This window comes from Cyprinus carpio, chromosome A5 (genome assembly GCF_018340385.1).
Source record: "Cyprinus carpio isolate SPL01 chromosome A5, ASM1834038v1, whole genome shotgun sequence".
NCBI classification, from domain to species: Eukaryota; Metazoa; Chordata; class Actinopteri; order Cypriniformes; family Cyprinidae; genus Cyprinus; species Cyprinus carpio.
Window position 1 is genome coordinate 21,304,873 of NC_056576.1, and position 26,607 is coordinate 21,331,479.

Genomic DNA, 26,607 nt, shown 5'->3' on the forward strand with positions numbered 1-26,607 from the left:
TAAATTATTGTAAGGGCAGTTCACAAACAGTGTCACTTTTATAGCTATTTAAACATAACTATTATATATATATATATATATATATATATATATATATATATATATATATATATATATATATATATATATATATATATAAAATATTAATCACTTATAGCCTAACTATAAATATATATTTATCTATTTTTGCATGGAACAGTTACTGTAAGAAAAAATGTATCGCTGGTTTTAAAAGCTTTTAATTATTACAAGTAATAATTAGTTAATAAACTTTACAAAGCCTTATATTTGTGTATATAGGTGATTTTAACCTTTGGCTCTGCTCCAGTTTGTAATGGCGTATTATGTAAAGGCCAGTGTTCAGGTGAGGGCGACGTGTTGGACGCACCAATCAGAGCGTCGCGTTGAGCTGTTGCGCAGTCGGTCGCGTGCTGTGCGCCTGGAGGATGCGCGCTTGTTTGGGATGCTCGCATAGTTCAGGACAGAAACAGACACACCACGAAAACGAATGGCGCTATTCACCTGAGCACTGGAGCAACATCCTCTACTGACCCCCGGTCATGTCTGTCCATTCTGAGCTCTGCCATAGATGTTAAGGTAAGTTCTGTTGAATACATTAGATAAAGACATTTACTGGGGCTTTGGAGTGCTGTATGGCATGCACATTGGTCCACTAATTGCCACTATATCTGTCAGGAAAGAATACGCTCTAGACAACTTATTTGTGTATGTCGTAATAAACCGCAGAATGAAGTGAACTCATATGTTTTTAAGTGTTTAGCTGTGTTTGTACTGTTAACTCATAGAGTCGCACCTGTGGCCATTCGCATGTGCAGTTCAGTCTGTGGCTGCTTTACACAAGTTATTAATGAGCCGCTCCACCTCAGGTCTTAGGTCTGTAGGAGTCTATGAAAGCTAAAAATTAGACATTTTCACCCTACACAGGAAAACGTGCAAAATGGCAGTTATTTCTCCTGGCGTTGATTTTTAAAATTGTAGGTTAATTCTCTCAATGGCCGGAGATACAGCTCTAACACTCACTGCTTGCCTTTTAATCAATTATAAAATCATAAATGGAAAACCTAGATAGATCGAAGTATCTTTTTTTTTTTTTTTTTTTTTTTTTTTTTTGTCCATCAAGCTGATTATCTGTGATCTAACAATGATTGCAATGATAGTTAATGTAACAAACTACAATGTAAGAACTGAAAATCAGCAGTTGGTAACTTCAGCTGATCTGACTCTTAAGAATAACGTTCTTTGCCATTACCTAATGTACTCAGGTTGATTCAGTCAAATTTATAATACATGATAATTTACCTTTTGAAGCACATTATAAACATATTTTACAGAATAAATATATATTGCTGGCACACCCAAATCATTTGTAGGTGCATGAAAGTATGATATAAACTAGTAAAAAACAGATCAGTTTGAGGATAGTCGATTGGCTGAAATGTTGAATTTATAAATGCAGGATTTATATATTTTAACTAGGCAACTTTACAGCACAACTCCCTCAATACTCTTGAATATCTCATTAGATTTTTTTTAAAGTTATAATTTTATTATTATTCATAATTTCTACTATTGTCCACTCAATTGAATTACATTTTTAACAGTGGCCTGTTAAAAATTTCTGTAGCAGAGTAATACTTAAAGTCTTGAATTACATGAAAGTCACGAATGTCTGGTGGAAGTCTGTGTGCGGTCAAAGAGGACCTGGTTAAACGGTAACCCGTCTCGCTCAGAAAAGGTGTTGTCTTTCGAAATGGAAAAAAAGAACAGAATATTTAGTTACAATCTTTGGTGCGGTCAGCGAGTAACGTGGGTAAACATGTCTGCAGGGAGACTGCACACATGATCGTGTCGTGGTGAGGATGATGATGATGATGAGAATGTTTGAGGATGAGCAGAAGTGTTTCTGTCCTGAAGACTGTCTTTTACAGAGAAAAGTGTGGACAAATGAGTGTGGGTTCATGTGACAGAAGATCCATGCAAGAGAAAGTAACTCATTGATCCTCTCCAGTTACGTTAACATCTATCAGTCCCAGAATTTGCATTCCTAACTGTACACTGTTTTCCAGTGTTGTGTTTCAACAATTCTCTTGTTTCTCAAAAATTCCTACAGAGCAATCACTTGGAAATGCAAACACAACAGACACTATCCAATAGCAGCATCTCCCACATGGGCACATGTACACACACACACACACACACACACACACACACACACACACACACACAGACACACACACAGGTTAGTGGTTAACCTCCCTGGATGGAGGGGCACCACTAAACGGTAAAGTATCCGTGAAGTTCTGTAAGAGACAGAAACATGAGACTCAGCTTGAGTCCAGTCTTTACAGCAGCACATTGACATACACCATAAACATGCTGAGTTAAAGATGTGCATACACTAATGTTCCATGCCAGCACATCTGTTTTCAACACTTAATCATGTGAAATGTTTTTTGAGCACCAAATTAGCATATTAGAATGATTTCTGAAGGATCATGTGACACTGAAGACTGAAATAATGGCTGCTGAAAATTCAGCTTTGCCACTGAAATAAATTACATTTTAAATTAAGTAAAATAGGAAGCAGTCATTTAAAATTATAAAAAACATGTTTTTACAGTATTTTTTATTAAAATATGTGCAGATTTGGTAAATGTGCAAGTCTTTTCCTCCAAAAAGTAATCCAGCAAGCAACACTTGCACTTAATTTTACTTAATTTTAAACCAATGCATTTGGGCACACAGGCTTTCGTCAGATTTAGAATAATAATAAATAAACCCTTAAAATAAATAAATCCTTTAAATTCAAACTTTAATAAACTTTCAAGAACAGAAAAAAACAAAACCCTTCCTCCTTTTCCTGATATGGTCTTTTTTCTTCTAGTAGATAGTTGTATGAGTTTAACCTCCTTGGTTGGCTTAAACTTTGCTTTAGTTTTTATTTTCACTCACTTTCTTTCAATGATGAAAACTGTTTTTTTGTGTTTTAGCACAAAAGTTTTGTGTTATTAAATACCTTTGAACAAAGTGTTGCTGGTTTACTCTGTCTGCAAATGTTTTGCTACTTCCATGCACTAGTAATCCAGTCCATTCTCTCTCTTTCCCTCTTTCTCACTCACTTGCACACACACTCATTATTTCTCTGTGTTTAGGCTGGTAAGTAGGATGTGGTTTGTTAAGTAGCCCTGAGCATGCAGCCAGACAGGTGTTTTTTTTCTGCTCTTCGGACAGGTAATGAAGTGTTTGCATTGCCTTCAGAATGTGATACTCTGGGAGTGAGGTAAGAGTGAAATGGATCTCTTTAGAGTACATTGGCACAGGAGGAAATATGGACAGAAGGGTTGAGCTAGTATAAATCTGTATAAATTAGAGGACATCAATGGTGGTTCAGCTCACATAATACAATCAAATACTTAACAAATATAAATTGAAAAATTTTTAAATGAAAAATGTGGTTTTCTGTGATGGAATGTGTACTGTGATTCACCATGCTTGTTGTTGTGGAACAAATGTGTGTGTGTGTGTGTGTGTGTGTGTGTGTGTGTGTGTGTGTGTGTGTGTGTGTGTGTGTGTGTGTGTGTGTGTGTGTGTGTGATGGATGCTATAGTCTTTATTATACAAAGATTTAACCCTTAAACAGCAATTTGCTTTTACACCACGTTAACATATAATAATAGCAGAGTTGTGGATTATTTTTAATGCTACTTGGAAATGTGCTATAACAAACTGTCTTATTTAACACCCAACTAATCATTCAAATCTATTGGTTATAACACTCTGAGTTCTGTTCTGAATCTAACCAGCATCCAAGTGCTCCACCATTATCATTATGAGCACTTACAGAAAATATTTTAAAGAGACTATTTATCCATCTTTTATACTGTACATTAAATATACTTTCAGCATTTAAACTATGTATTATATATTTATAATAATGGCTGTTTATTTGTTATTATCTGTAACATTAACAACTTATCATACTGGCCAGTATTTCAGCATACTGTTAGTACTTTTTTTTTGTAATATAAGACCTGCGAAGAACAAGAATTCATTTGCAAATAATTATGCTAGTCATGCTTAAATAAAATGTTAAATAAATGTTCTTAGTAATTCATTTGAAAGAAGTCTTTTATGCTCAGCAAGGCTGCATGTATTTGATAAAACAGTAATATTGTATAGTATTGCTTCAATTTAAAATAACTGTTTTCTATTTTAATATATTTTGAAATGTAATTTATGCCAGTGATGGTAAAGGTGCATTTTCAGCAGCCGTTACTTTAAGTGCTTTACCTTAAGTGTCACATATTCTCCTTCATATACTTGTGTTAATTAAAAAAAGAAAAATCATCTGCAAATACAGACAACTTGGATTGCAAGCTTTTTGCAGGCTACCGTTTTTGTCAGAAATAAATCCATTCTCACGCAAGAATGTCTGTCTCTCTTGTGATCCTACGTTGTTTCCCGTATCAATTCTCACATGTGTTTGGTTGTGAAATATAGTTTGAAGACCAGATGGAGTTTTCGACGATTCTTCCTATTGAAAAGTTATGTAATATGTGACCCTCTGTCGCCTGATCCGTCAAGTTGTGTGCACACAACAGCAACTAGATGGTACCCCAGACAGTCGTGCAGTGTGATAAAAGCAGCGACGCAATGACTTTGAAAATAGTGCAGTGTGTGCCCGGCATATGCTGATTTGGTGCTCAAGAAGCATTTCTTATTATTATTATCAATGCTGAAAATGGTTATGCTGCTTAATATTTTTGTGGAAACAAAAAAAATATTTTATAGTTCTTTGATGAATAGAAAGTTCAAATGAACAGCATTTATATGAAATGTATTTTTTTCTAAAAACTAATTTTTTTTACTGTCACTTTTGATTAATTTAATGCATCCTTGCTGAATAAAAGTATATTTAAAAAAAATCAGACATTAACTGTAGTATACCTGTCCTCTACATTTCATCATTCTATGTTTCCAATGTATTAATATGTGTATATGACATGCAGGTTGTTGTTCACTACATTTCCTTTGGTGTGCTTCTACCACAGCTTCCTACACAGGCACACTCTTGACTTCCAGTTCGTCTCTTTCAAAGTGGGATGATAATGAAACGCTGCAGGTCCTGAGCTGAAGCTCTGTAGCTGCTGCTGAAGTCTTGCCATCGCTTTGGCTCTCACTCAGAGCTCTACCTGAATCTTGCCTCTTGAGGTTACCTGAGTCCACCCACCTCAAAATACCACCCCATGAGGCACTAGTAAGTCATGTGAGATTGTTTTGACTCGAGCTGCCTCAACCGCATTTACATATTCTGTGTTTCATTATAGAATTTTAGAGGAAATCAAAACGTCAATAGCAAATGTCATCTTAACCAAATGGTCAACAGCTCCTGTATTGGTGCGCATGAATCTCAGCCTAGAACCGCAGTCAGAGTTTACTAAAAAGTGTCATCCCACCACAAATGTTTTGTATTATTTTTTTATTCCAGCCGTTCCAAACTTCCAGTCCAGAAGTTTATGTTCATATGTATTGGTCAGACACAATGTGATTTAGACTGCATTTGTCTGAGCATGAGTGTGTATCTGGTGTGTGAGTGCAGTGCTAAATATTGCATAACGGTAGTGTCGTGATGAGTGGCGGGTGAAGTTGAGACTGCAGATCCTTCTAGAGTAACACTGGCCAGGATGAGGGGCCACCGTAACACACACCACAAGACCTGAGCTCTCAGCCTTCCTGCAGCAGTCTGATCAGTGTGTATTAACTGTATGTGTGTCTCTCTCAGTCTAATGCAGTCTGGTTTATTTGTCTATGTATGTGTGAGCATGAATGCTGGTCTCACATGTGCACGTCTGTTGATCTGCTTCGTCTTTGTCTTATGTTAGATCTGTGAAGTGATCTGCTGGTCTCGGTTTGGTGCGTCCCACTTATAGAGGACCATGTAATTTGCAACATGCAAAACTGCAACAGGTCAATCACGTGATTCCAGGTCAAATGATCACACACAGTCTCCGATCCGAACACTTGATCTAAATATGTCATAAGTTAACCACCTGATCTTAGATCGATCTGCAACAGGTTAATTATTTAATGCATGGATGGAGACCATGAAAGCAAGAGTTGAGTTTCTCAGTGCCCATGTTAGTGTGTCAGTCACCGTCTGTGCACCGTCTGTGTGCTTGTGCCCTGGTGAGTGTGTACACATGACTGTGAGTGGTTCTGATTAAAATACCAGGTCAGACACAAGAGCAGATGTTTGTATAAAATTATTTGGTTAAAAAAATCTTTATTCTGCTACAACCAAAAAAGAAATAAATAAAATAACTTACAAGCTGATGTCATATTTAACGTGCATCATCATCAGGATCCACTGAATTCATTAAAAATTGCTTAAAAGTGACAGTGAAGACATTTATATTGTCACAAAATATTTTTATTTCAAACAAATGCTGTTCTTTTGAACTAGTATCAGGTTTTCCACAAAAATATTAAGCAGCACAACTGGTTTCAATATTGATAGTAATAATAATAATAATAATAATAAAAATAATAATAATAATAAATGCTTGATCACCAAATCAGCATACTGGCCCCAGATTTTTAATTCTACTGTGAACATAATTTACATTTTATGTGTCACAATCTACTTTGTTGTAATTTGGTAAGTTGTTACAGTTCTAGTTTAGTGTGTTTAATGACAACTATATATGTAGTTTGATAATTAGAGGTGTGTGTGTGCTGGTGGTGAGTAGAGAGACAGGAGAAAAGAGAGGGCAATGTACTGAGATTATGGTGTATTGATACTGTAAGCAGATCTCTGATCACTGTGTGTGTGTGTGTGTGTGTGTGTGTGTGTGTGTGTGTGTGTGTGTGTTTACCTCATTGGCAGGTGTTCCTTGGAGACAGCTGGAACACTGTGTTCTAGTACTGACTTTTAAAAGACTGACTTAAAGTTTTTTTTTTTTTGGGACACACATGGACAGTCAAATAAAGTTGACTGGCTATGGTTAAGTGCTATTGGGATTTATTGATGTTATGATAGATTTCTGTGACTGATTTAAGGGTTCATTATTGACTAAACTTATTTGTTAAAGCATTAGAATGCTGGCAGACTTTTACAGTATCTTTGAACCTTTCTGGACGGATCCAAAATATCATAAATAATAGATAAAAAATAAAAAGTAACTGCATAAAATTAGTTTTCAATTATTTAGTTTATTTGTATTGTTTGTGTAAGTGTTTATAAAGGACAGCATCGTGGTGTTCATACTATGGTGAGGTACAGTATACAGTATATCATGCTTTCTATAAATGTGTTTGTGTATGTGGCTGCTTTACACAACTCTAGGTCAATTGTTTCACGTTTTTCTTCCACTATTACGTAGTCAAGTGCGTGTGAGTGTGTGTGTAATCAGTACTGGATGGCAAATACGATAGAGCCTACTAGAGAGAGAGAAGGTGTTAAAGCACACTCACTCTCATAAACGCCTTTCAATCCACAGGGCAGCAGTAGCTCAGTAGTTGTCAGTGTGTGGCTAAGAATTGAAAATTAATTCATGGAATCTATATTGAAGATTAGATGGATGTTGACTAAACTCACTAATATTGAAAAATGAAGTTAAACTTAATTGTTTTTAACCTAAGAGTGGTGCCAACATTACAACCATTATTAAATGAATTTATTTTCAACTATTTTCGTATCATTTTAAGTAGTTAGTAATTAAATGTTTATGGTAGCAATTCAGCTGAAAATGAGGCATTTAGTAAAATTGTGGATATTTCCTCTCCTTTCACTTTATCTAACCGTCCTCTTCATTTTCCTTTGTCACTCTCACATTTCCTAGAACAGATCCTCTCCTTTTCTCCCTCTATCTCCCTTTCTGTGTCCCTCTGTCACTTTCTCTCTCTGGTGTTGGTAATCTTAACCACTAAAAGGTGCTAACTCCTTTTAAGCTGTCAGAGCTCTGTGTGTAAGCCAATCCAGCCAATCACTTATCAGCGGCACTGACAGACTGAAACAGTGTCATCGTGGTAATCGGAGAAATTTCTGTTTCAGCACACACACACTTACCTGCATACAAACATACACATGCATAACTGTAAGGGATTAAATGTATACATGCTCACTTAGACACATACACAATCAAACACATGCACTGTCACCCAACATCTACAAAAAACATACAAGACATGTTTAAACACGCAGGTTATTTTTGAACAGTGGTGTAGAGTAGCACAGTAAAGCTGAGGTCCAGGTAACCATAGTGCAGCCTAGAAAGTGAAATATGACCACATGGTTCAGTCCAGCACGTCACTCTCAATCTCTACCACACAGGTGACGGGTGACATGAAGAAACGATTAGAGGAAAAAAGAAAGGGAGAAATTAAGATGAAAAATGTATAAACAGATGTGTTATGTCAGAGCTGTTGGTGCATGTAAGCACTCTATTGAAATTCCTCATATTTAATATATACATTTTAGGACAATTAAGATTAAATTTGAAATATTAAATTAACTGTTTTCTCTTAGAATATTTTTAAAGTAATTTATTTCTGTGATGACAAAGCTGAATTTTCAGCATCAATACTCCAGCCTTCAGTGTCACACGATCCTTCAGAAATCATTTAATGTGCTTTTGCTGCTCAAGAAACAATTCTTAGTATTATCAATGTTGAAAACAGTTGTGCCGCTTCATGCTTTTGTGCATTTTTTCAGGATACTTAAACAGCATTTGTTTAGAGCTCCTTGAACATTTGAATAGAACCGTTTTGTCACTGTTGATCAATTAAAAACACACTGGCCCATGCTCCCCAGTGTGTTTATCTTCATTTTTTTTATATTACTGTCTGTTTCACTCTTTCTCCCTCTGTTTGCATTTAAGTTACATTTTATGGTAATTTTTTATAAAAAAGACTTTTCTTTTGCTGCTTTGCAACCATTAGTATTTCCTGTAGTTAATAGTTTATTAATAATTTATTTATTTAAAGCTGAAAGCATGATGTGTGTTTATGTCTTACTTTCATTTTAATGGTGCCACTGCTGCCAGTCCAGTTGTAGTATTTGTCTCATGGATCCATTAGGTTGGACTGCCTGTGTCCAGCGTGGGCCAGGCATGACTAATGAACCACTGATAAGACCTTTCGTTTAGATTGGGACTGATATGGCCTCACACACTCAACTACATTGTTATTCATGTGGGATCCACATGTTGACATTGAGCCTTATTAAAAAAACACAAGCAGAATTTCTTAATAAATAATTTGTCTTATGTTAATTGTTGCACTATATAACCAAAAATCATATATATGCATTTTGCTTGATTGAGCATGCTTTGTATAAAAATAAAACCACTCTCCTTTTTTCTTTGTCAATCTTCCAACCACAAGAGGAGAGCCATTCTGGGCGTCATATCTGGTCATGGCTCCTCTTCTACTCTTCCACCTTCTCCTCCTTCTCCTTCACTCTTCACAGGTATGTGCAGGTGAAGGTACTCATAGGAACAGCAACAGTAGTGCAGATGGCCCCAAAAGATCCTGTTCTGAGAAAGTCAAATGTCAACCAGGGATTTTACTTCCTGTGTGGCTGCCACATGACCCCTCACTGGCAATGCAGGCACTAAGAGCAGTGATCTACTTTGCATTTCTTCTCTACATGTTCCTGGGTGTGTCCATCATTGCTGATCGCTTCATGGCTGCCATCGAGGTCATCACCTCACAGGTGCACAGCAGCACAAAATAAACACAACAAAAAGTCAATTAACTAATGTACTATCTATACAGACGCACACAAAACATTCAACATGCTTATCAAGACATTATTTATCTGATGAAAAAATACAGTAAACACATGATCCTTCAGAAATCATTCTAATATGCTGATTTGATGTTCAAGAAACATTTCTTATTATTTTCCATGCTAAAAAAAAAGTTGTGCTGCTTAATATTTTTGTGTAAATTGTGTTACATGAGTCGTTAATGAATAGAAAAGTTTTTTGAAATAGAAATATTTTTTTAAACATAATAAACATTATAAATGTCTTTACTTTCATTTTTGATCAATTTAATGCATCCTTGCTGAATAAAAGTATTAATGTCTTTAAAAAACAAATAAGATTTACTGCATTGTTATTAAAAAAAAATTCATTAATTTTTTTTTTCATTAATTTTCCAGCTAAAAAGACTATTATTTTGTGATTCCGTACTTTTATCATGATAAGGGTGACTTCCAACATGATATCATATTGGTGGGCTCTATGACCAAAATAAAAAAAAAAATTAAATCCTTGATGTGTCTTATAGGAGAAGGAAGTGACTGTGACAGGTGCAAATGGAGAAAAGACAGTAATGAAAGTAAGAATCTGGAATGAAACTATCTCCAACCTCACTCTGATGGCTCTGGGTTCATCAGCCCCTGAGATCCTGCTGTCAATAATAGAGGTATACACACATTTTTTAAATCATCCAGCAACTTGCATCACTCGGTAGTTTTGCACAAAAGATGTAAAGGCCTAGGTGTTGTTGTTTTCAGGTTAATGTTAAACGACTGACACACACTCACCTCATCACAGTGATGACTTTAGCTGCTTTTCATTCATGTAAAAACATCATTTAACTCAATGTGGTTTGACACAGGGGTCGGTCTCTTAAAATGCTTCTGGAGAATTAAGAAATTATTCCCAAGATATGTCTAATTTTTACAAGAATTCAATCTTTTCTAAAAAAAAATAAAAATAAATAAATAAATAAAAGAAATAAAGCAACCTGCAGGGTAGTACAAATTATACTACTGTCATTGGTTTAAATTCCAGTACAAAAACAAATAGTGTATAAAGTCCCTAAAATAATTACTATAACTTAACGAAAAGTACAGAAATCTAGCAGGCAAAAAAAAAACTCAATGAATGTGTTCAACCACAAAAAAAAAATAATAAAAAAAGAAAGAAAAAGATTGCACACCATAGCTCCAAAAGTTGAATTTTTTAAAATAAAATGTTCTCACCAAAGGTAACATTTTGAGCCATGGTTCTTCTTCAGACAAGGACGATTTTTTTTTGCACCTGAAGTGTATGTGTCATACTTTAAAATATATTGTATATTATTATACATTATTACTTGCTTTGGACACATTGTAGTGTTGTTTTCTGCTCTGTCTGTGTGTGACAGGTGTGTGGACATGGTTTTGAGTCAGGAGAACTGGGTCCTGGCACCATAGTCGGCAGTGCTGCATTTAACATGTTTGTGATAATCGGAGTGTGTGTGTGGGTGATACCTGATGGAGAGGTGAGGAAGATTAAACATCTCCGAGTCTTCTTTATTACTGCATTCTGGAGCATCTTCGCCTATATCTGGCTCTACCTCATCATTGCAGTTATAAGCCCTGGCATCGTACAGGTGTGTGTGTGTCTGTAAGCAGGACATGTTTATATAATGTGGATGTAGATATTTACAGTACATATGTGTGTGTTGGTAAATGTCTTGCCTAATTTAATTAACTTCTTTTATTGTCTGTGTGTGAGGTCTGGGAGGCTCTGGTCACTCTTTTCTTCTTTCCTGTGTGTGTGGTAATGGCTTGGATCGCTGACCGGCGCCTGCTCTTTTACAAGTACTTGCACAAGCGTTACCGTGCCAATAAACGTCATGGTATCATTGTGGAGATGGAGGGTGACCTAGCACCCAGAGGCATTGATGCCATCATGGGAGAAAGATATCAAAACAGCACCACTAGTGTCAATATGGAGAAAACCAAAGAACCCGAACAGGACAGAGAGGAGGTGAGAGAGCAAATCAATACCATAATGAGTTTCTTCTATGAGTGAAATTGTGGTAAACGTTCTTGTGTTCCAGTGGATTCCAGGTGCTTCAGGGATTCTTGTTGGTCATCTGGTCAAATATCTTTGTATAATGATTTGCAAATTAGTATTTTAATGATTCATATTTTTTATTTTCTTCAGTGGGCAAAACAATACATTTCATTTACAGATAATTAAGGCCCTGTGTCCACCAAAGCGTTTTTAGCCAGCTTTTTTAGTCAAACGCCTTCCCCCTAACCCACCCAAATAACATGTCAGTCACAGTTTTATGTAGATTGCTAGCATAAATCCAATAAACACAAATAAATGAAATTAACTTAAAATAAAAACAAAAAGCACAGAACAAGACAGAATAAATTATTCACACTCTTACAATGTGTCTCACCACCAGGACGTAACGTCAAATATCTACTCCACTTTCTCTCATAAACATCCATTTTTTTCATATGCTGCCACCTTCCCCATTATTTGCAAATTTATATATTTTTATTCAAAACTTTTTTTTTTTTTAGTATATTTGTTTTTAATTGATAAACGTGACAGTAAAACCATTCATAATATTACAAATATATATATATATCTATATATATCTAATAAATGCTGTTCTTTTGAACTTTCTATTCATCAAAGAATCCTGAAAAAGTATATCACAGTTTCCACAAAAATATTAACCAGCACGACTGTTTTCAACATTAAAAATAATAAGAAATGTTTCTGGAGGACCAAATTATCCTTTTTGGAATCATGTGACACTGAATGATGCTAAAAAACAGCTTTGCCATCACAGGAATACATTACATTTTAAAATAGAAACCAGTTATTTTAAATTGTAATAATATTTCACATTATTACTGATTTTTTTTTGCATTTTTGATCAAATAAATGCATCCTTGATAAGCGTAAGAGACTTTCAATATAGTAATTTTTTGAATAGTTATAGTAGGACTAATCATATAGTAAGTGGGATAATGTACAATCAGTCTGTAATTACTGCAAAATAAACAGGTTGATACAAACCTAATCACTCTAACAGAGTTTGTATTACAATAAAGACCGACTGGATGTCGTTTCTCACATATAAAGATGTTGAACAGAAAATTGAAATGAAACATTTTTGGAGGTTACCATGACTGTCTGTGGTTATAGGTGATCCGCATGCTTAAGGAACTGAGAGAGAAGCATCCAGATAAAGACCTGGATCAGCTGATTGAGATGGCAAACTACACCACCATGCAGAAACAGCATAAGAGCCGGGCCTTTTACCGGGTGCAGGCAACACGCATAATGATCGGTGCTGGCAACGTACTAAAGAAACATGCAGCAGCTGAACAGGCAAAACGAGCAGCTGGAGATTCAGCTGAGAATGACCTGGCCACCTGTTCTCACATCGCTTTTGAGCAGGCACAGTATCAGTGCAGTGAGAACTGTGAGAGCATCAGTCTATGGGTCTGCTTACAGGGGGGAACCGGCACCAGAACCTTCCACGTCGATTACAGGACAGAGAATGGGTCAGCCAGTTCTGGGGCAGATTACGAGTATTGTGAGGGAACGATCGTATTTCAGCCTGGAGAGACACGGAAAGAAATAAAGGTTAGAGAAACACAAAGTGGTTATGTTTGATCATGAACAGAATGTTCTTTTGAAATGCTTCTTTTCAATTAATTAAATCAATACAGTCTGCAGAGTAAGTCATTGTGTTATTTTGTTCGGTCGTATTTGACTCACATTGAAAATGAATCAGTTCTTTCTCAGTTAACACAAATTGATATAATCCAAAACAGCAATAAAAAGAAAATGATGCTAAAATAACAATTTAACTAATTAACATGATGACTGATGATGAAAAAAAATCTGATTAAAAGAAACAGCTTGGTGAATTAATGATTCAAATGTAGCATGTAAAAACAAAATATATATTTTTGTAATGTTTGTTGAGCATCAAATCAGCATATTAGAATGATTTGTGAATTATCATGTGACACTGAAAAATAAAATATATAGTTTTGTAATGTTTGTTGAGCATCAAATCAGCATATTAGAATGATTTGTGTATATTAAAATAAAAAACAGTTATTTAAAGTTATAATAATATTTTTGAATATTACTGTTTTCACTCAAATACATAGCCTTAAAGTAAATAAGAGAATTTATTCAAAAACATTTTTTAAAAAACATCAAATCAGCATATTAGAATGATTTGTGAATTATCATGTGACACTGAACATGCATGTGCATATTTTTTACAGGTGGGCATTATCAATGATGATGTGTTTGAGGAAGATGAACACTTCTTTGTGCGTCTCTCAAACCTGCGAGAGTGTGAGGGCGGGACCAACACTGATGGTGCCCGACTGGTTGAACCCTTCGTAACCACCGTAACTATTTTGGATGATGACCATGCAGGAGTCTTCGCGTTTAGTCAGCAGGAGCTCTGCGTGGGTGAAAGTTCAGGTGTGGTAGAGGTGCCTGTGAACCGGACATCAGGTGTGCGCGGGACTGTGATGATTCCATATCACACAGAGGATGGTTCTGCGCGTCAAGGTGTTGACTATGAGCACACACAAGGAGAGCTAGAGTTTACCAATGAGCAGACTAGGTAAAAGTTCACACTAAAATCTTAAATTCAAATTTTACCTTTACACACAAAATGTGAGCATGTTCTGTTTACTTCTTGGATACACATAAATTCCTGCCAAATTCAAATAAATTTATGAATTTATGTAAAAATTATTATAAATTATATATGTGTAAAAAATGTTGTGTATACTCTTTAATGCATGAGTGCATGTGTGTTGTATGTAGGGCTGGGCGATATATAAAAATAAATTATATCTCAATATTGTCAATTTTTTACGATATTCTATATATTTTGATATATTTGCATTTGCATTTAAATAATAAAAAACTCTAGACCAAGTGATCACTTACTGCTTTTTATTAAATGAACACATGTATATGTAACTCAAGTAGGCTAGTGCAAAACAAGTACAGAAAGTGCATTCTGTCAACTTTTTTAGTGCATGCAATTTACAATTTACACTGTACAACTGAGGGGAAATAATTAAACTGGGATAAGTATTTTTTTACAGGTTTTTAGCTAAGTACACAAGTCTGTCTACTGTTTCCTGTTTCAAGAGAAGCTCTGTGGCATAAAACTATGTTCCCACTGGCACTAAAAACCCCTCTCAGATAGATATATATCTGTGGCATAAAACTATGTTCCCACTGGATATATATAGATATATATATATATATATTATATATATATAGATATATAATACAAAAGACTTATACACTCTCAGTCTATATTATGAAAACTGGTAAAACAAATGAAGAATATCATAACAGTGAAATTCCTATTAGTAATTCCATATTGCCATAGCCTATCTTTCTCTATTCACACAACAATTGTGTTAGTGCATTTATACAGCGACCACAATCGCAAACAGTACAGTCGAGATCTCATGACAGAACACAGACCGGCTGAATGATGCTTTCGCTAAACTCCAGCTTGTTTGTTTTCCAGATCATCTGCGGCAGCGGTTCCGCAGTGAGGAACGAGTGTTTGCATGCGCATGGTTGCCAGATTGCTTAAAATAAGCAAAACACCAGGAAGAAAATGTATCTATGTAACAGCGAAACCCTGATTCGGGGATTTGAACTCTTGATATCTGGCAACCGCACTCATGAAAGCTCACCTAGTAGAGGCGTGTAGAGCAGTCCACACTAACATGTTCTGTTTTTGACGTTCAGCGCGTTCTTTTGGGAAAGTATGCTTGAATTTGAAATATTCGATATTCACGATATTTTCAAATTTTACATCGTCATCAAAATTATTGCGATATTATCTCTAATATTCGATATATCGCCCAGTCCTAGTTGTATTGATTGTGGAGTATTTTTGTAATTATCTCAATAAGCAGTCTGACTGTAGCACTTAAAACCTGTAATTATGGGCTATTGTGGAGCATTACAACACATTAATACACTTCACTAACATATGCAGTGCATTTATGATGTATAAGGTATTGTAAGTTAACATACATTAAAGTTCAAAAGGTTTTGTGTACATATCTTATGCTCACCAAAACTGCATGTATTTGACATTAAACTTTAGACAGTACAAGAGTAATACTGTGAAATATTATTACAATTTGAAAAGTCTCAGTTACGTATGTAACCCTCATTCCCTGAAGGAGGGAATGGAGACGTCAAGTTGTTGACCGACAAATTGGGATCTCGCTTAGAGAGATCAATCTACTTTGAGTGTAAACTAAACGAGCCAATGCACATTGGCATGCGATTATTGCATCCAGCTGCTGCTGATCACAGCTTGAGAATAAAAAGTCAGCAGGTGCAACACATACCAGATTTTCGCTGAGGAGCCGAGCCGGTGACCCGGCCGCTCAGCGGTGGTACAGCAGCCATGGCGACGGGACGGGACATCTCCGTTTACTCCTTCAGGGAACAAGAGTTACATACGTAACTGAGACATTCCCTTTCAGTCGGTCACACTCGACATTACGTCGGTGACCAACGAATTGGGATCCTTACCAAAGCACCATGGGTGCTGCCCCTTCCAGTGTCCTGTGCGAGTCACTTGTGCCCCTTTTTGGTGTATGCCAGGGCTCGCAACAAGAAGACCAGTCACTGTTGTCATAGCACTACCCACTCAGAGAGATTGGATAACACTTGGAAAATGTACCCGTTCCACTTAGAACAAGAATGTTGCGGAAGCCCCATCCTTCCCGAAGGAGGTTTGGAAGCACTTACACATATGAACATCCGTTTAGGTGCATATGGAAGAATAGAGGTGATTCTGACCTTGCAAAGCGACTGTGCGAGAAGGCTCACAGGGGAAAACCCATACTTGCACAGGCCCCGCGGCCAGGTATGTGCCAGTGCGTCTGTGCCGAGTGTTTCTTCGGTCAGGGAGTAGAACAACTGGCAGTGAGAGGTTTCTGGAGAGGCAAATAGGTCTTCCTGAGCAGCTCCGAAACATCTCCAAATCAGCTGGACCATCTGGGGATGGAGTCTCCATTCTCCCAGGAGCGTAGCTCGTGACAGCTCGTCAGCCATACGGTTGAGCAGACCCTGAATGTGAATGGCACGCAGTGACCTCAGAACCTTCTGACTCGAAAGAAGAAGGTGGTGGGCGAGTTGCGACGGGAGCGCAAACCACCTTGTTGGTTGATGTAGGCAACGGTTGCCGTGTTCAGACCAGCACGTGCTTGCCTTGTAAGCGCCCTTTGAGATGGTTAAAGGCAAGGCACACTGCTAACAACTCTATGCAATTGATATGCCAGTGCAGTTGGGGGCCCGTCCATACCCCGACACTGCGTGCCCGTTGTACGTGGCCCCCAGCCAGTGAATGAGGCATCCGTGTAAACCACAGCATGCCTGGAGACCTGTTCTAGGGGCACTCTGGCCCAGAGGAATCTAAGGTCTGATCACGGGGTGAAGGTTTGGTGACAGGCTGGTGTAACCTGAACCGGTGAGTAACCCGCTTCCACACCAACCTCGGGACTCAACCATGAAGCCAGTGCTGAAGCGGTCTCATATGAAGCAGCCCCAGCGGCGTAACTGCACTGCAGCTGCCATATGCCCCAGGAGCCTCTGAAATAGTTTCAGTGGGACCCCCGTCCTGTCCTTGAATGAATTCAAGCATTCAGCACCGACCGCACACGTGCTGTCTGTTCGACCGAAACCAACTCCATACCGAGAAAAGAGATCCTCTGTGTAGGGGAGAGTTTGCTCTTTTCCTAGTTGACCCAAAGACCCAACTGTCTAAGTTGCCGGAGCACCAGGTCCCTGTGCTCGCACAACTGATCGCCTACTGTGCTAGTATAAGCCAATCATCGAGATAGTTGAGGATGCGAACATCCTGCTCTCTGAGGGGAACAAGAGCCCCCTTCATGACTTTCGTGAAGACACGGGGAGACAGGGACAGCCAAAGTGCAGGACCTTGTACTGGTATGCACATTCTTTGAACGTGAAGCGGCCTTTCTTGGGTACAATGAAGTAGGGGCTGTAAAACCCCGTCTTCATATCGGCTGGAGGGACCAGCTCTATCACATCCTCCGCCAGCACGCAAGACAGGAGCATTGCCGCCTTCACTGTCATGAAGCGGATGCCACTGAACTTGAGGGGATGCCGGGCGAATTGAATCGCATAGCCGAGGCTGATGGTCCGCAGAAGACAGTGAGATGGGCTGGGTAGCGCTAGCCAGGCACCCAGATACTGTGCAAGCCGGACCAACAGAACCACTGCCATAACTGCAGTGGGGCAGCGAGGTGGAACACAGGGACCCAACTCGGGTGGCTTGTAAGTGGACCGGAGAGGGGTCTGAGTGTGCGGGGCAATACTTACCTGGTTCCACAGGTTGGCAGAGGGTGCCTGAGTAGGCCTTTGTTGACACTCTTGAACCACACCCTGCTGCCTGCTGGCAATGGAGGAGGATGAGTGTGGTCCGGTGTTGGTCCATCCACGACTCTCCGTGCCCTCCCGGGACCAAGGGACAAAGAAAACCGCATCTTGTCAAGATTTTCCACCCGGCCTTCCTCCAGGGGAGGGAGAGGTGCCTTCACGGGGTTTGACGGGGACCAGGACGAGTGGGGCGGCCTGCCTACGGCCAGCTCCACGGCGCTGCTTGCTGGAGTCTGCTGCGGATACGGCGCTGGAGCGGACCCAGGGGGCTGCCCTCGGTGACTGCTGCCTCCACCCGTCTGCCGGCTGCAGCTGCCCACCGGGGCAGGGTGTGACGAACCACCTCTGTCTGGTTCTGTGCTGCCAAGAGCTGCTGGGCTAGGCTCTCGACTGTGTCGTGGAAGAGGCCGGTCTGGGACACAGTGGCATTAAAAATCCAAACTTTGTTGGCGTCCCTCATATCGACCAGACACAGCCAGAGATGGCGCTCCTGGACCACAAGTGTGGACATCACACGACCCAGAGAACTCACGGTGACCTTCGTCGCTTGGAGTGCAAGGTCAGTAGCGGTTCGGAGCTCTTTTCAGAACTTCCGGATCGTGACCATCCTCGTGCAGGTCCTTCAGTGCCTTGGCCTGATGAACCTGCAGTAACGCCATAGCGTGTAAGGCAGAGGCAGCTTCTCCACAGGCTGTATAAGCATCGATGGACAGGTCAGACGAGTACCTACAGAACCGGGAGGGGAGGTACGGTTCACCCTGCCGGGTGGAGGTGGTATTCGGACACAACTGCATCGCAACGGACCGCTCCATCGGGGGGACCCCCGTTTTACCCCCTAGCTGTATCACCGTCGAGGGTGGTGAGGGAGGAGGAACTAGCCGATCGGTTTTCTGGCAGTAAAAAGGTGCTGTCCATGACCTGGTGAACTCCTCATGCACCTCTGGGAAGAAAGGCACCGAGGTGGGGCGCTGAGAACCAGTGCGGGCAACCCCGAGAAACCAATCATCCAACCTCGAGGTATTCATCTTGAGCCCAACCCTCTCGGTAGCCCGGGAAAGCATAGCTGACATCTCCGGATCCGATCCACCCATACTACTGCTGGTAGTAGTCCTCGCCTGGCAGCCGACAGAACGAGCACTAGATCGCAGCAGAGGCATTGGAGCTCCACCCTCCTGGAGGAAACAGAGCCTGGCCCACAGCTCCGAGATGGTCATCTTCCCGCAATGGGAACATGACTCATCGATGAACACCGTCTCAGCGTGTTTAATGCCAAGTCACGTGAGGCAGCAATCGTGACCATCACCCGGCGCCAGTTAATGACCGCATCCAGAAACGCATGGGTGAAACGGCATCTTTAAAAAGATGATACGTCGTCTTTACAAAGACGCACCCGTAAGCTCTTTTAGAGAAATAGGCTCTTTTAGGGAAATGCTCTTTTAGGTGCTGTGCGTTTGCAGCATGACAGGGGTAGTGCAGCCTGAAGTGCGCAACCCACTCGACACAGGAACGACCACCACTGAAGTGCCATCCGCCAACACAAGAAGCTCCCTAGAGCGCACTGAACTTGTCACACACAAAGCTGTTTGGTAGGAGCAGAACGATGTTGTCGCATCGGCTCCGAAACGAAAAACTAGTATGCATTGCAACTGCAGCTTTTTTATGCTCACGCTGTTATCAGCAGCAGCTGGATGCAATAATAGCATGCCACTGTGCATTGGTTCATTTAGTTTACACTCGAAGTAGATTGGTGTCTCTAAGCTAGATCCCAATTCGTCGGTCACCGTCATGGCATCGAGAGTGACCGACTGAAAGGGAATTAAAGTTTTCTATATTTATAATTTATTACTGTGATGCCAAAGGTAAACTTTTATCTATTACTTCATTGCTGATTTGGTGTGCAAGATGCATTTCTTTTGTTTCATTGTTATCAATGTTGAAAGCAGTTGTGATGCTTAATATTTTTGTGGAAACCATGATGCATGTTTTTCTAAAGAACAGCATTTATTTGAAACAGAAATATTTGTCACAATGTAAAAGTTTTTACTGTAACTTTTGATAAATTTAATGCATCCTTGTTGAATAAAATAAAATTTTCTTAAAAAAAAAATAATACTACTGACTTTTTAACGGTACTGTATGTCAGTTTATATATCATATGTCATGTTTTAAAATCTGATTTAATGACATTTTTCAAATGCACAATAAGCATTATGAGACTTTTAATTTAAAACGCAATAATCTGAAATACTGTACTGAGCTGTAATTTTAACTGTAATTTTAAGCTGTAATAACCTAATATTAAACCTCATTATACATAGCCATCACTTAGTGTACAAACAGCCTCTATTATTTCTCACTATGCCGTCACTTTTCATTTGCACCACTAGAGGTCTCTTCTACCCGAGTACTAGTAATAAGGTATCGCAGTTGCATACACCTATTTTTGTTACCTTTAATGCTGTTTTCCTATAATCCCTGCCTAATACTTTTAGACTCTAGCATGTTTGTGTATCACATCGTTTCTAAGATTCTCTAGTCCTCTGTGTGCACTGCTGTGGTTTTGAACTTTGGACTGTTGGTTTGATGTGTGCTCTGATGGATCCTACTCAGGCTTCAAAATTACTCTCAGTTTCAGTTATCCAAATATATATATATATATATATATATTTAAAGTTAAAAATTCATTTTAACCCAGGACTTATCCTGGGCTGAAAGGTTACATTGATGCAGGGTATTTTCACCTGTCTCTGTATTCTCATACAAATTATGTTTTAGTTCTTCAGTTCATCTGGAGATATTTTTAGTGGCACCATCATATTATAAATGAGATCTTGTAGTTTAAAAATATTTTGTTGAACAATTTGGCACAAATTCACATTAATATTTCAATTTTACATTTTTGACAGTTGGAACCCATTTTGACAGGATTTTATTTAGTAGGTTTTGTTTATTAATTTAGTATGTGAATGTGAAATCTGATGAGGTGAAATCTGTCCTGTCAAGTGTACAGTGAAGCTTCAGAGAGCACATGACAAAAAAGGCCAAAATCATACCACACACATTCACAGTCAAAGGCCACACAAACACACATTATGGAAACTGAATAAATTTACCTTTATTGTTGAAACAAATTACATAAATCTTAAATGATCAATGCAACAGTGGTTTGTGGAGAAGAAAGCATGTACACAATTGAACACTTGTCTCAGTTCATCTGTGTGTGGGTTAATTATTTATGCACTGTGTTAAAGTATTCATGTAGGCCTAACTCTGATGTGATTTAAATGCTGAGGTCTCCTTTAATATTTCAGAGGTAAAACCTTGAGGAAATTATTATTTGTCCTTTGTTCTTTGTGTGCATGTCTGCAGGAAGGCACTACAGGTGCGCATCATTAACATGCAGGAATATGAGAAGCGAGAAAATTTCTACATTGTCCTTGAAGAACCCAAATGGCTCAAGAGAGGCATCTCAGGTCTGTGTGTGTGTTACTATTCTTTTTAATCATCACAGATGTTAGAGTATTTCAATTTTTCTCTGTGTGGGAGATTTCTATGAATGCTTGTGTATATTTTCATTTTATATTTTCATGAGATTCCAATAGCCTCCTGCTCACCTCTATCCCTCTCACACACACATATTTCTATGACCAGTGTTCAGTTTCAGATCATTAACAACAGCACAACAGGGGGACACACTAGACATGTGTCAGTAAATAGATCCAGCTTCACCTACAGTCAAGGCCAAAAGTGTTGGCAGTGACATAAATTTTGTGTTTTGCGAAGTTTGCTTCTTCAGTATTTGTAGATTTTTTTCCCACGTTTTTTATGGTATACTGAAAAACAATGATAAGCATATCATAAGTTTTAAAGACTTTTATTGGCACATAATGCTGGATGCTGGATATTAGCTTGGCCAAATCCTGACTGATGGCGATCCATTCTTGCCTTATTAGTTCTTCTGCTTCTGCTTGTCCACTTGCCTTTTGAGGACTGACCACAGGTTCTCTATGGGATTGAGATCCGGGGAGTTGTCTGGCCACGGATCCAAAATTTCAATGTAATGATCTTCAAGCCACTTCTTTATTACTCTTGCTTTGTGACAAGGTGCTCCATCATGCTGGAAAATGCACGGATCATCACCGAACTGCTCATGGATCATTGGAAGAAGTCACTCTTGTTTTGATACCATTCTTTATTCATGGCAGTGTTTTTGGGCAGAATCATGAGAGAGCCCACTCCCTTTGTTGAAAACCAACCCCACTTTTAACCTTTCTAACTTTGCACCAGTCTTCTGCTGTCTGTACTTCCTGCAGAATTTCAGTCTGTCCTTGATGTTTTTCTTTGCTGCTGTTCTTGACACCAGGCTGTTGTCCAAAATTCTTGGCCTCACTGTGCGTGCAGATGCTCTCACACCAACCTGCTTTCATTCCTGAGCAAGCTTTGCACTGCTGGAGTGAAACAGCATGCGGCACACAGGTATACTATGCGTACGCATACGTAGGGCGGTGCTAAGCGCTATTTGGCCAATAAAATTGGCGGGATGGTACAGGGCTTCAGACATTCGTCACACCAAGGGGTGTCCCATACGGTGACGTAACCGCAGCATCGAAGTGACCTATGAAAGGCAACGGGGACATTTCCGGGGACAGCTACAGTCCGGGACAGGACACCAAAAACCGGAACTGTCCCGGGAAAACAGGGATGTCTGGTCACCCTAAGATAGATAGATGGTTTAAAGAAAAACATAAAGCAGCACAACTTTTTTTTACCATTACTAAGAAGAAATTCTTCTTAAGCACCAAACCAGCATATTAGTACGGTTTCTATGGTGTAGATACAGTTTATTCATTATTCGATTTACTGATTCTTTTATTGATTCATTTTCTACTTGCATGCTGCATATAGATCTGCTTTTGAATCAGGGTAAGATGATTCTGCTAACTCTTTGTACATTTATTTTGCAGTATACATGCAGTTTTGTCTACAAATATTTATCCTTTTCTCTCCCTCTTGTTTTCCCCAGCCACCCCTGGTCCGGAAGTGGAGGAGGCCAGACGTATAGCAGAGAAAGGAAAGCCCATACTGGGAGAACACAGCAAGTTAGAGGTTATTATAGAGGAGAGCATGGCTTTCAAGGTACACACACAGGTCAAATGTATACATACAGGAACAAACTACTGCCTTAGGAGGACATGGATGTTTTTTTTCTTGTTTTCTCCTATCACAGCTTAATTGTTTTGTAATCTCGACATAATAAAAGTTGTTTTCTCATGATGTCTGACCCGTTATCCATCAGCAGTTCTAACTGTAGACTAACCAAATGTCCAAGTGAATAAAGCAGTAATGATGTCATCAAATCACAAGTCTGTTTTGATCAGAAGCTGTCCTACAAGTAATGGTCAGATGGTCAGTGTATCCTACATAACATAACAAACAAATTATGTAATATAATTTTATTTCAAATGGTTAAGGAAAATAAAGTGCGTTGAATAAAAGGAGCTAGAATAGTTATCTTCTATGTATATATGAAGGCACTCCGTCTGCACTTGTGGTGTTGAATGCTCTGTTGTTAGACAGATGTTAATTATGTTTAAAAAAGATGTTGAAAATGTTAATTACACAAATAAAAATGTTTAGCATACTTTCTCTGAAAAAAAAAATGAGCAGTGATTGATTAGACTATATTTATTAATTTATTGTTTTGACTTTATTGCTTCTTCAAGTGAAGCAAACGCTTTGTTGAAATATCCATAACACTCAACAAGTTGTGATAATGAGAAAACAACTTTTATTATGTCAGGATCAAATGAAAAAAAAAAAAAGATAAATAATAATAATCCATGGCCTCTTTTGTAACACATTACACATTAACTGAGTGCCCAGTTTAGTCTGTCTCATGCAGGCAGAAACTGTATAAGCTGTGATTCCTTCCCTCTCATAGGTCCGACAGGGAATGGCCCCTAATGGAGTCTTAGATGCGGTAGTAGACCACTTGCCTCAGTGTGAAGTGTGTGTTGGGATTGCTCTAAACCTCCGCCTTTAAATAATCTCTGACTGAATCACACCTAAATGCATGCAGATTGCAGAGGATTGCAATTAAATCTCATTTCCTCATCACAAATCTCAACTTCCTGTTTTCATTTGTTTATCATTTGAAAGCTTTAAAACTAAAGCTGTATACACAACCTACAGTAACCTATGATTTTACAATTAAACAAAATGTTAATTTCACTGAACAAGAACTGAGCATGAACAGTTCTTTAGTGCAAATCATTCAAGAATAATGTTTACATTACAAAGAGGATTTTTTTTTTTTTAAGAGTGCCAACTTCTACAGAGTAATTGATCAGTTTGATTGAATGGTGTTTAATGGGTATATTTCTCAATCACTGAGCTCCACTGTGGTGTACATATGTGTTTAGAATACAGTAGACCGCCTGTTGAAGGATGCCAATCTTGCTGACGTAATTGGCACGCACTCCTGGAGAGAACAGTTCATCGAGGCGGTAACAGTCAGTGCAGGTACAATCAAATCATTTCAGTGTTTATGCGTGTTGCTACATATGTGAAATGATTTATGCTGTGTTTGTGTGCGTAAAAACTCATAAGAGATTCTTTCGGGTGATGGTCATGTTTTATTTATACCTTTCTCTTTTTCTCTCATTCCTTTCAGGAGAAAGTGATGAGGAAGGAGGGGAGCCTCAGCAACCATCGTGCTGTGATTATTTCATGCACACAGTTACAGTGTTCTGGAAGATTCTGTTTGCGTTCATTCCACCCACAGAATACCGGAATGGTTGGGTTTGCTTTGTTGTGTCCATTATGGCCATTGGGCTGCTAACCGCCGTCATTGGAGATTTGGCATCTCATTTCGGCTGCACGGTGGGCCTCCGTGACACAGTCACTGCTGTAGTGTTCGTTGCCTTAGGAACCTCCATACCAGGTAAATCTGTGTCATAGCTTGTGTGTCTGATTCTATGACTAAAGCAACCAACTATCCTCTCCCCTTCCTCTTTTTAGATACATTTGCAAGTAAGTTCGCTGCTAAACAGGATCAGTATGCAGATGCTTCGGTGGGAAATGTAACTGGTAGCAACGCTGTTAATGTTTTCCTGGGGATTGGTGTGGCCTGGTCCATTTCAGCCATTTACTGGGAGGCCAAAGGTCAGGTGTTTCACGTAGAGCCCGGCTCACTTGCATTCTCTGTCACACTCTTCACCATCTTCGCCTTCATCAACATCGGTGTGCTGATGCTACGACGGCGGCCATCAGTGGGGGGAGAGCTGGGCGGGCCCAAAACGCTAAAGGTTCTGACTTTACTATTGTTCCTCGGTTTGTGGCTACTCTACATCACATTCTCCAGCCTAGAGGCCTACTGTCACATCACCGGCTTCTGAGGACAGACAGAGAAAGACAAAACAACCAGACTCAAACACAGATAAACAAACACTTACACGAATGGCATTCAGATGAAATGAGTTATGTGAGAACTGAACTATGAGAGAAATGCACAATGTACTGTATATTCCATGGTAATATGTACATAAAGTAGATATCACATTCTGTATAAACAAATGTACCTGAAATGACTGCACTGCTGTACAGCTGTTGTTCAGCATCAAAGCACATTAGAGGTATTATAAACTTTTGACACCACCAGACCCTCAGCGGCATGGAGGACTTTTAACAAACTTATGGCTCACCATAGAAATGATCAAAAACTCTTTTACAAGTGAAACTGAACTTCTTTTGCCAGTTTCACTTATGATGTCAGACAGTATGGGACCTACCTTGTAAAGCTGATCAAATAAAGAAAGTATGTGATAATTATCATTATTATGATGATTCACATAAATATATTTACTCAGATAATAAGTCTGTTGTAGGCAGTCACTTCATCAATTCACTCAAATGTATTATTTCAGCATTTAAATTTAAGTAAAATCATTAAGAAATTGAAATATGTGTTCTTATTGTGCTCTTGGTATTCTGATTGGAACATGTTGCTTTTAGAAATGAAAAATGAAGTTACAGTTACGATTATTTTGCTGTAATGTAGTTACACACTCACAAGGGCCATTGCTTGAATCGTTCTCATTCATTTATAATTCCCTTCATTAACGTCTATCCATTTGTAACAGACATTCTCTTTCTCCTTTTTATATACAGTAAACAGCAACAATGTACACTTTGAAGAATTTCGAGGTGTGTAAATGCTTTAGTTACTTCTCCAGAGGAGGATGCAAGAATTATGAATGTTGCAAAATTACAACCAACTACACATAATAATGTGGGCATTATATCAAAACTCCAGAGGCTCACAATAGAGGAAAAATATATAGATGATCTTATA

At 38.8% G+C, this 26,607-nt stretch overlaps 1 protein-coding gene across 4 annotated transcripts; it reads left to right on the forward strand.

Moving 5' to 3' along the window:
* Positions 1–376: 376 nt before the first annotated feature.
* On the forward strand, positions 377–26,193 carry LOC109082917 (sodium/calcium exchanger 2-like). Of its 4 annotated transcripts, XM_042756417.1 has the most exons (14): positions 377–597; positions 5,073–5,278; positions 9,406–9,736; positions 10,318–10,455; positions 11,182–11,409; positions 11,535–11,789; positions 12,975–13,418; positions 14,075–14,424; positions 21,624–21,727; positions 23,160–23,177; positions 23,278–23,390; positions 24,677–24,776; positions 24,928–25,197; positions 25,275–26,193. In XM_042756417.1, the coding sequence occupies exons 3-14, from the start codon at positions 9,437–9,439 to the stop codon at positions 25,649–25,651; spliced, it is 2,697 nt and encodes an 898-aa protein (XP_042612351.1). In that variant the 5' UTR covers positions 377–597; positions 5,073–5,278; positions 9,406–9,436; the 3' UTR covers positions 25,652–26,193. The 4 variants fall into 4 exon arrangements, with proteins under 4 accessions (XP_042612351.1, XP_042612349.1, XP_042612350.1 ...); XM_042756415.1 differs by lacking the exon at positions 5,073–5,278; XM_042756418.1 differs by lacking the exon at positions 5,073–5,278 and having other exon boundaries at positions 418–597; positions 9,491–9,736.
* Positions 26,194–26,607: the final 414 nt, after the last annotated feature.